Source organism: Notolabrus celidotus, chromosome 1 (genome assembly GCF_009762535.1).
Source record: "Notolabrus celidotus isolate fNotCel1 chromosome 1, fNotCel1.pri, whole genome shotgun sequence".
Classification (NCBI taxonomy): domain Eukaryota; kingdom Metazoa; phylum Chordata; class Actinopteri; order Labriformes; family Labridae; genus Notolabrus; species Notolabrus celidotus.
The window spans coordinates 33,422,952-33,435,985 of NC_048272.1; the positions used below are offsets into that span (position 1 = coordinate 33,422,952).

Here is a 13,034-nt window from a genome sequence, read left to right on the forward strand (position 1 = left end):
ATGTCATTGTGATGACTCATGCTATTACATCTCATGATACACGTCCCTCTTAACAGCATATGCAGACTTTAAGTCAATGTGTAAGAAACAGGACGTTGTTATGTTTTAGCTGCTTCATCATCAACTAAAATATAATTTTATCCTCACTGCAGTTTTTATTTATTTCTCATGGACTGGATCCTTTTACCAAGACAGATACTTTTATTCTTTACCAAGAACTGATCCATTTATTGCTGCAGGTGTGTTTGTTTATCATTCAGTACAATCAGTATTTTTTAATATCATTTAATGTCAAATACTATTTTAGATCTTGTTTCATTTTTTTATTTCTAATGAATGATTGTTGTTGTCTGAGTGTCACTATGTTTTGTTTTATTTTAGACAAAACAGATAAATAAATGACAGAGGAGTGAGGTCTGTTAAGGATTTTTCTAAAATGCATCTATGTGTAGTACCGGTGTTTCACCAGCAGAGGTCAGTAGATGCACTTCTCTTCCACTCTGTGTCCTCCAGAGATTCATCCTGTCACGTCAGACTCCCATTACATCTGTCATGGCAGAGAAGAAAGGAGCAAAGGCATATAAAGGAAGCAGAAACTCTTCAAAGTGTCTTCTTTGAGTAACTGTTTTTCTTTTTTCCTCAGGTACCTCTGGGCCATCGGCAAAAACGTGTGGAAAAGATGGAAGAAAAGATTCTTTGTGCTGGTTCAGGTAAGCACTTATAATCAAACCACGCTCCACAGGATTTTAAATATCCTATGAATAAAAGTCAAACAGTATAAAATAAAACACAAGCAACCAGAACATAACTTACAGGCATGACAGCGAAAGATGGCAGTGGACCCTAAAACTCTCAATCTGAGAGTCTGGATCCCCCCTTCATCACTCCCTGTGCAGACGGGGATGCCTAAGCTCTATAAAGTTTAATATACAGTAACTTGTTTGGATAAAGTAATATCTTTTATAGGACATTTGTCAAGACATCATGCTCAACCCCACAAATACAACCCTTCATGGCAGCCATCCTCTGCTTTGACAGCTTAGACTAACATTTTGTACAGGTGTTCATGCTGCAGAGATAATTAGTCAAAAAGAAAATAGACGATACAGCTGCAATTATTATTTCTATAAAGGCTCAAATATAAAGCCACTTATACTTATTTGAACTGAACAAACATCTGAGGTTATTAGAAATCAAACAGGAGACCTTAAGGTGAGGTGGCTAGATTTTACAAGATCTTAATTTTCCAACATCTGCAGGAATCTGTTCAGGCCTGTCTCCTCCAAAATACCCTTCACAACAGCACTGAAGGTCTTTCTTAATAAATTGGGGTAGATATATACAGATGTTTACATGTTTTTTAAATATATATTGTGCGATAACTGCGACAAAACAAGTATGTATCACCAACAGGCTCTTGAATTCTGTTGTAGCTGGTGCCTCATTTAAAGAAGTTTAACAAAATAAATCTGTTGCAATATCTGAATCCTGATCTTTAAAAACTGGAAGATGCATTAGTGAAGGACAGATAAAGGTGAAAAATGTATATTAAAAGCTCCAATAATAATCAGCTTTCGGTTTGAAATAAAAATGTTTTTACTTCCAAAAACACAACATGAGATTTTAGAGCTGACAGAGCATTCACTTCAGTCCAGATCTGATTGCCCCCAGGAGAGAACCATGAGCAGCCATCAACATCAGCTCTGCTCTGTAGCTATAATATTTTCTCCAGCCACATGTTGTGTGTGCAGCGAGAAAGAGAGAGCGGCAGCCAAGCTGTCTTCTCCCGGCTGTCAGAGGAATGATGGAGAGGCCAAGCAGGCTTTTGTCAGGAGATGGGGTGGTGGGGGCGGCGGGTGTGTGGGGAGCGGTAGCGGCCATTTCCTGGTGGCTCTGCACTGGGAGTTGGGCAGAAGGGGGGGTGGGGGTGTGTGGGAGGGGTGCTGTCTCTTGTGCGTTGCAGAGGATATGTCTCAGAGCTACAAGTTGACAGGGGATTGACAAAGTCGAGCGAACACTCGCTGGCCTGACACTCGCAGCTAGAAAAGCCTGAGCGCCGCCAACTTGAAGCCTCTCACTTGCTCCCAGCTAAATATATAGCAAGTGACAAACACTGGTCGATAGACTGCACACTCCCCAGCGTGTGTACATTTGTGTGTGTGTGTGTGTGTCTGTTTGTTTTCATGTGTGTGTGTGGGTGTGCACAGATGTTTGTCTTGAAGAGCACAGATACTTTTGGTTTCTGTGTGTTTGAGTGCACATGTACTTTTTTGTTGCTGTTTTAGAGATGCTGCATTTTTTCATGCTCACAGTTGTTTTTGCTCCTGCAGTCTGTTCCTGTTCATTAAAAGCACACAGATTTCTCATGATATCCACATTTGACCACATGTTGCAAAATTTTGAGTGTATAAAATTGGACTTTACGTGAGTTGAACAAATAATGCACTTACGATCATGTTTTTTTTTTTTCAGATGTGAGATGTTTATTTATTTTTTCTGACCTGGATGTCATTTTACAACCGTTGTCTGTCTTTACATCTCTACACTCTGAGTCTGTTTCAAATGTGTCAAATATATTCACTAAGTTTTGCTCATATTAATGCTTCATGTTGCGTCTTTATATTAAAAATTCCCATCTTGATTATCGCTGCATTAAATTGAATGTGTGAAGAAGTTACAGCTTAGCGTTTGGATGTGAAAATGAAACGCCCTTAAAGCTCAGCTTTTTTTAGGTTATAAATATTTGGGCATTTTTGCCTTTATTAGATGGGACAGCTGAAGAGAGACAGACAATTTGGGGAGTAGAGAGCGAGAGAGGACATGCAGAAAATTGTTAAGGCCAGAAGTTGATCCTGCAACCACTGGGATGAGGACTGCAGCCTCTGTATATGAGGCGCAGGCTTATAACGCGAGGCCCACTTCAATTCTAAAGATTTCTTTCTGCAGATAATATGTGGATTCTTTCACAGTAGCTGTTATATGTTTTAATAAAGCTTGTCTGAGGCTGACGTAAACAAAAACATAATCTTGTTTTCGCTTAAAGGAAAAATAATTAATGAAAACATGTCAGAGGTTTTACTAGCTCATGTTTTAATCCACAAATACCTGATCTGTGTTAACACAGCGTTAGTTTTTCTTTTGTTGTCAATTTAATTTGACATTAAAACAGATAACTTAAAACCATTATTGTATTTTTGCCACAAAAAAAGCAATATATGTTTTACTATTTTTACTTTTTAGCTTTATTTGCAACTGAGTGTTTATTTTTCCCACACAGTGTCCATTGATGAAGACACGTTTAGTCCTGTAATTATCAAAGGACATGCCTGACACTCTTGACAACACGCAGCTTCTCTCAGTAAAATATCCTCAGGTGTGCTTTCAACATCTGTGAAATGGTTTCATAAAGATGCAAGGACTGCAATAAAACTGACTTTCAAAAATATAGATATAATAAATATAATATTCTTAACTGTTCTTAATCGAGTCACTTCACACAGTGTAGACTTTAAGTTTCTCTCTCTGTGTCTCTCTTTTTCCTGTCATTTATCACTTGCCTGTCATCTCTTCCTTCTTCGTCCTTAAATCACCCCCCCCTCCTCCTCCTCCTCCTCCTCCTCCTCCTCCTCCTCCTCCTCCATCAGTCCATAATCAGTCCGCTGGTCATGGCACGAGGCTCCCTCCTCATACGATCCTGGCAGATTACAGAGAAGATAAACCCTGCGTATTCATGTTGGACTGAATTTGATTATCCATATCTCCATCCTGTCGCCGTCCATGTCAGCTCAGTTCATTCTTTGCATCACTTCACCTAAACTCAGCTGATTCACCAAGCTCAAATCCAGCTCTGTTCTCTTTACTTTAAGTTCAAATCAGTTCAGTCCACTCAGATTCAGTTCACTTTAAGATGAATCGACTTCAGGTTTGACCAAAACATCATTAAAACACACTTACCATGGTAAAGATGTTTCATAATAGGAAAGTATGCATGCACTGAGAGAGGAGGATCAGAGAAGATATAAAAAGCAAAGTACTGCAAGAGTTCAAGCAGGCTGTCAAATGAATAGAAAGAGCTGCAGGAGTTGAACACCTTACTCCAAATAGGTCTGTCATATGTCAACTTTACTTATTAAATACATTATGAGACTTTGTTGTCAATGCCTGCTATACATATGTAGTAATGTACAGGGAGCAGGTATTTTGTTAACAGAGACGAAATAAAAAATACAATGATGATGCAGGACCCCAACATAGAGACACAGCTTAACCAGAGTCCCAGTAGAGCACAGTGAAGTGAAGAGTTTTTTTTAAGGCGGTACTTAAAAACAAAATGTTTCTAATGATCTGCTAAAATGATCTGCTTTAAAATTCACTGTTCTAAAGAAAGGAGGGAATAAAAGTGAATTATACAAAGTTTAAGGTCAATTATGGTTTATTATTTCTAATTTACAGAATATTTATTGTAAACAATTTATTGATATCAGTATATGTCTTATCAAGAACCTAACCAATGAAATGATACTGAAATTCTAAAAGAAGGCATTAAGAACATTTGATGGGAGATATCGATCTCTCTTGTTACAGTATAATCCACGGTATGCCTTACAGTCTGTGTGATGGGTTTAATAATCCACTGATTAACTCTGGTCTGGTCTAATATTAACATTTACATCTAAAATGAGGATAATATAGAGGACTGAAGATGTAACTAATGGTGGTTGGAGTGTAGCTTATCTGAGGTTCAATAATAATAATATATAGATGGAAATTATCAGGTGACTGAATATGATATCGTACACTACACAGGTTCTATGATAACGATAATATCACAATATTGGTTTTAAGGTGATGAGCGAAATTCCTAACTTTTTCTCACCACTGTCCCGCTTTCTTCTCTCTGATATTAAGTTATCTTCCACCTTCATTCATGCCATTAAAACCACTCAAGTAGACATGAAGTAAAGTCGAGCTAAGTCGAGCAATCAGAGAAATCTGTTCAGAGTGCTATATTTATTTATATTTATTTCTTTCAATAACCGTATCACACAAGTCAGGACGGCGATATATTGCTGTATCAGTATTTCCATCCACTGCTACTAATAATAGTAATGATAATAAAAGTAAGAGTGTTGTTAGTGGTTGATAAGGCAGGTCCATAACAGCAGGTGGTCCACAGCAACGATTCACATGAATATACAACACAATAGAGCTCAAAACCCGGGAAATACAGGATGCTGAGCGATAACTTTTTTTTGCTCTAATGAAAAATCAAAGTGTTTTTTTTTCTCTTGCCATATAAACAAATGCACATGCTAGCTAGATGCAGATCTCTGTGACATCAGGAGTACTACTCTTGGCCACATGGGGCGCCAAAACCAACACAAAGAAAGATTCTCACAGCTGCTTTAGGTTTAAGTTTGTTTTGCCTCCCCTTCATTTCAAAATTATTTTCATTTTGTTCATGTCATTCAATCTAAATCTAACATGCTTCAGCTTAATCTGGATCAGTTTAGTCCAAGTTACTTCCACTCATTTTATTTTCTTAATCTCAGTCAGAATAAATATTGATTAACGTCAGAAAGAGTTGTAGTATACCTTTAAATTATGTATAATTTGTGTGACATGTACATTTTTAGTGCATGATGGACTCTGCGCCAACACCAAAATTTGGAAATAAACACAAAAGGCATGTTCAATAAATTATTTAGTACTCAGGTCCACTTGTTTCCTTTTACGAGTAATGACTGGAGAGAGAGAGAGAGAGAGCGAGAGGGAGGGAGAGAGGGGGAGAGGGAGAGCTGGTGTTTTGGGGTCCGGGTGGAGGGAGGTTGGTAGTTAAGACTGTGATTTGCTGCTGTGGTGTCCTGGAGGCCAGGGAGCTGCTGGAGAGTCGGCCAGCTTCCCTCCATCCTTTACGTGGCCTCAGGTCTCATCAGTGTTGTCGTGGGGAATCTCATTTGTCACACATACACACACACACACACACACACACACACACACACACACACACACACACACACACTTGCACACACACACACACACACGCACACACACACACACACACACACACACACACACACACACACACACACACACACACACACACAGAATGCAGCTGCAGCCAGAGTGAGAGCTGCCACTTGCAGCGGCAGAGGTGGCGACAGCAGCGGGTTGGCCTGGCCCGGTGATTTGTGACGACAGGCGGGTATGACTGGCAGCTACAGTATCAGCAGGCCGGCTACAGCTAGCAACACACTGTCACTACACTTCCTGTTACAAACACAGGGAGCACCTACACCAGGGATACACTTCTATGTGGGTCAGAGCGGCCTTTTATTAACAGGAATGAAACAATGAAGTCCTACTACCTTCCACTGCTCTGCATCAGACTTCAGCTGATTGAATTCATCATATGAACGCATGAATACATGAAGATTAGATTGGGTATCTTGTGGATGAGGCTCACATGTCAATTATGAGCTGAGAGAGGTTCATCCAAGCAGAAATGAGATTGAAATGTAACATTTCTCTTAAAGTAAAGTTTTGTGAGGAAGTCCAAAGAGGAAAGTTACACAGAAACAAAAACATCTGCCCCATTTCTTTTCATAATCCAACTGGTTTAACTTGCTGTGTTTATGACTCAAGAGTGAGTTTTAATGTATAGTGAGCAGGTGGTAATAGTGGATTTAAATCCCGACAGGGTGAGCAGGACTAGGAAATAATCCTACTTGTTAATGCTTGTTTACAGTTTTTCTCGATTGTCTACACACATTTTCTGAAAGCATGCCTCATACTCTCAGAACCCTACACACAAATTAAAAAATGGGCAAAACCCCTCAATTCTCCTGCAAAATGAAACTTTACATTCAAAACAATGTTATTTCTTCTCAAAATGGTATTTTGTTTTCAAATGACACACACAAACCACCAAATGAATAGACATTAATAAGAACCAGTTGAACACTGATGTGCTCTATGTAAAACACTGTGATAAATGGAAAACACTTCTTCTCCTTTCTTCATAATGACTTAGGCCTTTTTCTGTTGAGTGTTACACTTACTACAGACAGTACATACAGTGTGTTGTAAAATATTTTAGTATATTGTTTTTATATTCGAAACACACAAATGCACCGTAACAAATATATTTTATTTACTCCCCCCAAAAAACAATGTACACAGTGTACATCCCAACCAACACAAAGTTGCACATACAGTGGTCTACATGCAATACAACTGAAGAATTTACTGTGTACCGTTACAGTAAAAAAATGTTTGAAAAACTATGCTGCATCCTCTCTTCTGTTTCGATCTGGCCACAGCACCTCATCCACATCACAAGCAATGTTTTCCCTGGCTAAGCAGCGGAGGAAATATAGCTCTGATTGCTAATTGTAAAACTGTGAGACAGGTGTTTGCCCATGTGATGAGTCAGTGTGCATAGTATGGCAATTAACTTTAGATTTTGAATGACTGAGTGTTCCTTGTGAAAACAAGAGATTTTCTTCCTGAAAATTGTGCCAAATGCAGAGAATTATGTGTAGTGTTTTGAAAAAAGTGTGTTTTAGAACTGCAATTTGAGTGTAAAGCAGGAATTGTGCTTGTAGTTTAGCAGACTTGGTTCAGGGGGTTGGTGCATGGGTTACATGTTGTGGTCATCGTGTCTCAAGTACCAGTAATTGTGTGTAAACAATTGAGAAAAACTGTAATATTGTGATTCCAGCTAACCATAACTGAAATACACAGAGCTTCATGTATTTCATCCACTCATTTGTGAGCTGGCTGATGAGTGTGCATTTCTTTCGTTTGATTGGTGCAGGTGAGTCAGTACACCTTTGCCATGTGCAGCTACAGAGAGAAGAAGGCTGAGCCAGTGGAGTTGCTCCAGTTGGATGGCTACACGGTGGACTACACAGACCCCCAGCCAGGTGACACACTGTGCATGATAATAACTCTATTCATATAACACTTTTAAAAACACATTTTATGGGTGCAGATTTAGCCTAATGGTTAAGTTGCGCACCCATGTGGCAGGTGGCCTGGGTTTGAATCCAGCCTGCGGCCTCCTACCCCCATGTCATTCCCCCACTCTCTCCCACTTTACTATACTATCCACTGTCCTCTCCTCTATTAATAAATAAATAAAGGTGTAAAGTCCCAAAAATAAATTATAGACTTAAAAAAAACAGCAACACAGTTTTTACTAAATGCTTTGACAGACAAAGGAACTCAGGAGGAGACAAAATAAACACTGAATCAGACAGAGAGAAGTCTAGAAAATTCAAACAATGCAAGACAAAATACATCGCTAAAGGTCAACAAGAATAAATTCAAATAAACAGAACAAAAGTGATGAAATAGATGGATAAATCATTGCTGCATTATAACAAACAATGCAAAAGAAGGACAATCATCACAATTTGATGCAGACATGTGTAGAGAAAGCCCCCAGTCCACACGCATGCACGTACGTCGAAAGACTGTTTGTTTCCACGTACGGACCCCGAGCCTAGAATTCCTTGGAGGATAATATGGATGTGTAAAAACTCTTTTCCATCTGAAGTTCTGGGATAATAACAATCAGCTCAAGATACTCCAAACATTGAAGTGACATTCTTTGAGTATTTATGTAATTAGTTTTGCTTATTCCTCTACACTTCCTCAGAGTAACTGTGTCATCACTGATAAACCTGACTCGTCCCTCTGTCTGTTCCTCATCAGGTCTAGACGGAGGCCGGACGTTCTTCAACGCTGTGAAAGAGGGCGACACAGTGATCTTTGCCAGTGATGACGAGCAGGACCGGATCCTGTGGGTGCAGGCCATGTACAGAGCTACGGGACAGTCACACAAACCGGTTCCTCCCACCCAGGTCCAGAAACTCAACTCCAGGGGGAGCACGGCTCCACAGCTCGATGCACCCATCTCTCAGTTCTGTGAGTCTGCAGCTGTCTGATGATCCTTCCTCTTTTAGCTCTCAGACCACATGCTCTGCTCCGAACGTCTGACCGGATCAGAGCTTTAATTCGCTAACTGGAAGATGTAGCTTATATTTATGATATTCATTAATCACAGTAAATGAAGAAAGAGCATGTGTTTTACCTGATATGATTGCTACATTTTCAACAGCTACCTTAATATTTGTCACTCTCTATTACTTTGACATCTTGATCATTGTTGTATATTGCACTGTGTTCTCAAAATGACAGTAATCTAGGAACAAAACATCCCGTTTGACCGTCCAGCTCATCAAATACAGCAGCTTTGTCATTTCCCTGAAGCTTCATAATGTGACTCTTTAAGATCCTCAGGTGTCTCATGCTGTATGGACACTCTACGTTCTGTCCTCTAGTAAACTCAGTCTGCATGCCGTAGCAATGGAAAAGATGTGTTGGCTAAAAGTTAACTTTTATTTGTGTACGTCACCTAGGAACATGTGGGGTAGTTATGTCAAAGATGGTTAAATAGCAGAATACTGAGCCACCTTCATTAGTTAAACATAACATGAGCAGTTATAAAAGAGACTAAAATGAACTCTGATCTGTCAAAGCAAACAGGACCAGCAGCTAAAAGATAAACTATTTCTGAATAGTGTTTTATTTTTCAGATGAATCGACTAAGAATGTGTTCTTATAATAACCTTAATATTTAAATAAACACAGTTTCACTTTGATACATTTGAAAGCTAGAGATAAATACTAACTCATGAACAGGACAGGATCATCAGAGGCGTTATGTTTCTTGGTCTCAGTGATGCTTAAGCTGACATAAAATGTAGTTCCTCTTAGCAACTTTAAGTAACTAAAGACTATTTATCCCTGTGATGAAATTGTGTTGATGCTGGAAGTTAGGTAAAGGTTTGGTTAAGCTTATTTTTTTATCCATGAGTCTTGCAACACAGTGACTGAACTGAATTTTAAGAGAAATACAACAAATATATTTCTATGTACAAAGAGGATGAACCAAAAACATTACAACACTATTACTCGTTAAGTACAGGTACAACATCATACCTCAAATACGAAGTGTCCTACGAGGCTGCTCTAAAGCATTTAAGACAAACAGAGAGAGCTGCAACCTGACCTACATATTATGTTCTGACATCTTACAGAAAAACATCTAAAACCCCGTTCATACCTATGTGGATATTTTTAAAAACAGGTTTTTTTCTCTGCGTTTTGGCGCTACATGTAAACAGAGTTTTGAGTCATTGAAAACTAAGGTTTTAGAAAACACCTTCCAAAGCGGAGACAGAAAAAAAACTCGCCTTGTCTGAATCCAATTGGAAAACTAAAAAAAATTTGGGGAATGCTGACATCTTTACCTCAACTTGTGCATGACAAAGTTCTTTTTTTTTATTGCACGTGCACTATGAATCCAAGATGGTGTCATGGTTATCCTTGTTTTTGTATGTCTTCCAGTCGGTTTCCCTGGCACTTTTTGACTTTATAATGTAACATTAAGCAGTAATTCTGCCTCGTCGTCTGTCAAACATATAAAACTCCTTTCTTTTCTTAATTTGAGATTCTCAACTTTTCATGTTTGCCACTTGCTTAAGGAGATGCTCAATAAGCATACATGCAATATTCTTCTAAAGCTCCTTTGACATTGACATGACAGACTGAATACACATTATCGCCACCTGCTGATCTGGCATGCTTGTGTGGGTGTCTTCAACTGTTTCTGTGTTGACGTGGGGACAGAGAAGTATTTATGGTCACCTCTGATGTTGACACTCTGTGGCCATTTTTTTAAAGAGAGAGAAAAAAACATTTTTTAAAAATATCTATCATTGTGTGGATGTGGGCAACCGAACAAAGCCTTGTTTTCTGCCAAAAATCTCCTCTTTTTTATTTCAGCGTCTGTGTCAATGTGTAACTCACATTGAGTCTAGCACAGGAAAATTGAAAAAGGCTGCATGCTGTGAATTCCCATGTCTGACACCTGCCCTGCAGCAGGGGTGACATGCATGTAACATATCTTTGAAGGAATAATCAATCTTCAGGTTTGACTCAGTTGTTTAAGAGTGTGCCCCATGTACAGAGGCTATAGCCCTTGTTGCAGAGGTCGCTAGTTTGACACCTGGCCACAATCCTTTGCTGCATCTTCCCCTGCTCTCTAGCACGGAATGAACCAAAAAGAGCCAGAGAAAAAGAAAGAAATACTCAATACTCTCACTGATGGTTCTTTTTCTGAAGCAGGTCATGTAGAGTCATCCTCGTTAATTTCAGTCAGCTTAATTTACCAGAATAAAAACTCTTAAAAATAGCTTTAAATGCAATCCAGCCTTTTTCCTAATCTAACCAAGTTGTTTTGGTGCGTGGACATAACTAGACTGCAAATGTTCAACGTAATGTACAACATTAATAACATTTTTATGAGTTTATGTTCAAATCTAGAATAAAAGTATCCAGATAAATTGCTTTTCTATGCGTTATTGAAGACTTCACATTTATTATCCTCCTTAAAAGTCATAGTCTAACAAGTTAACTCATATTTAGCATTTCAAACACTACCACAGAGCACTGCACAGGCAAAACTGACACTGTAGAGATATGTCCAATGTCATAATTTGAAGAGGACCAAGCAGACATGTTTAATGAGTTTACACTGAGATTATATCACCCCTAGCTTCTTCTGTGCAGACCACATTTTTGACATAACCACCAATGATGTTCTTAGTTTGTCTTCCTGGTCGTGTGCTGTTCATGTTTTAGAGTCTTACTGTTAGTCTTTCTGTGTGTGCTGCTTTGCTCTCTGCCGGTGATCTGCTGTAGTGTTAAAGTGTTGGTGGCTTTGCTGTGTGTCTTTATGTTTCTCTGTTTGTTTCTTCTTCCTCCTCTTCTCTTCTTCTTCTTCTTCTTCTTTACCCTGACCCTGCTATCTTAGCTGGAGTAAAGGGTAAGTGCTTTCCTCCCCTTTCTTTCTCCTTCCTCCTTTTTGTTGTCCGTCAGACTCTTGAAGTATCTCTCTGTTATTTCTTTTGGAGGACAAAATGACAGACATACTAACACCTTTGTGATTTGACATGCATGCAAAGATGGTTTGCTTTGGCTGTGCTTATGTCTGCATCTTTCCATCCGCACACCATGGATTCACTTAATTATGTGCCATGAGTCACCCTATAAGAGTGCTGCATTTCAGGTCAGGATTAAACATCACAAATGCTCTTTTTAAAAGGAAACTTGTGTTCTCATGAATGCTGCAAAGCCACGGCATGTCTACTTTATGTCAAGGTTTGCAACGGTTTCCACAACTCTTCTTCATTCACAACGTTTAGATTAGGATTCTCCACTGGTTTGAAGAAGTTCTTTGTTTTTGAAAAGTTGTTTTTGATTTAAAGATTAGAGAAGATGCCTCTTTCTAATGATTATTTTGTTCCTTGCAAAACAAATGCAAACACATGCATTGGCTGTTACAGGCGGCTGCTATTGTGCAATTCTTTAGATCAAACAGGGAATAATTCTTTATTTATTTATTTTGTTTCTTTTAAATAGGATTATTTGTTCTTGGGTTTGACTCTAAGTGTTGCAAGATTGTATGGCTGCATGAACTTCTGGGGCCCAATCTTGCACGTTGCACATACAGTAGCTTTGCACAGCACACGCAAGTGTCATAGTTGTTTCCTAACAACTCATCAGGCCTAGCACCCATATTGCTTATGAAGCAAATGCATACACACATAAGTGCTTAAAATGAATTGTGGTCTTGTGCATTGCTGTCATGAGGTAGCCAAAAGTGGTAGCACCATTGTCCAATAACAACCTGATCTAAAAACCACAGTGCAGTATTTTCCTGCCAGTCAAAATCCTCTTTCACGTACCGGACAATTTGAGGAACTCTTCCCCTGAATCTTTTCAAAGTTGCTTCTTCACACACGTCTCTCACTGCATAAGGGAAAAAAGCATGCTGCAGTAGTCATCTTGTAAGGTTTAAATGGTATCCAAGATGGTCTTACTCACAGTGACAACAAAGAGTGGAAAAGCACACACTGATGAGCAGAAAAGAGTATGAAGCAGCTTATTAAAAAGGCATG

General features: G+C 39.0%; 1 protein-coding gene across 1 annotated transcript in view; it reads left to right on the plus strand.

Moving 5' to 3' along the window:
• cadpsa (Ca2+-dependent activator protein for secretion a) overlaps window positions 1–13,034 on the plus strand; it is a 215,943-nt gene that overhangs the window by 86,838 nt on the left and 116,071 nt on the right. Inside the window, exons 9-11 of the mRNA XM_034691892.1 lie at window positions 644–710; window positions 7,820–7,928; window positions 8,722–8,934. Coding sequence (XP_034547783.1) covers window positions 644–710; window positions 7,820–7,928; window positions 8,722–8,934 — 389 coding nt within the window. The remainder of the gene's footprint in view (window positions 1–643; window positions 711–7,819; window positions 7,929–8,721; window positions 8,935–13,034) is intronic.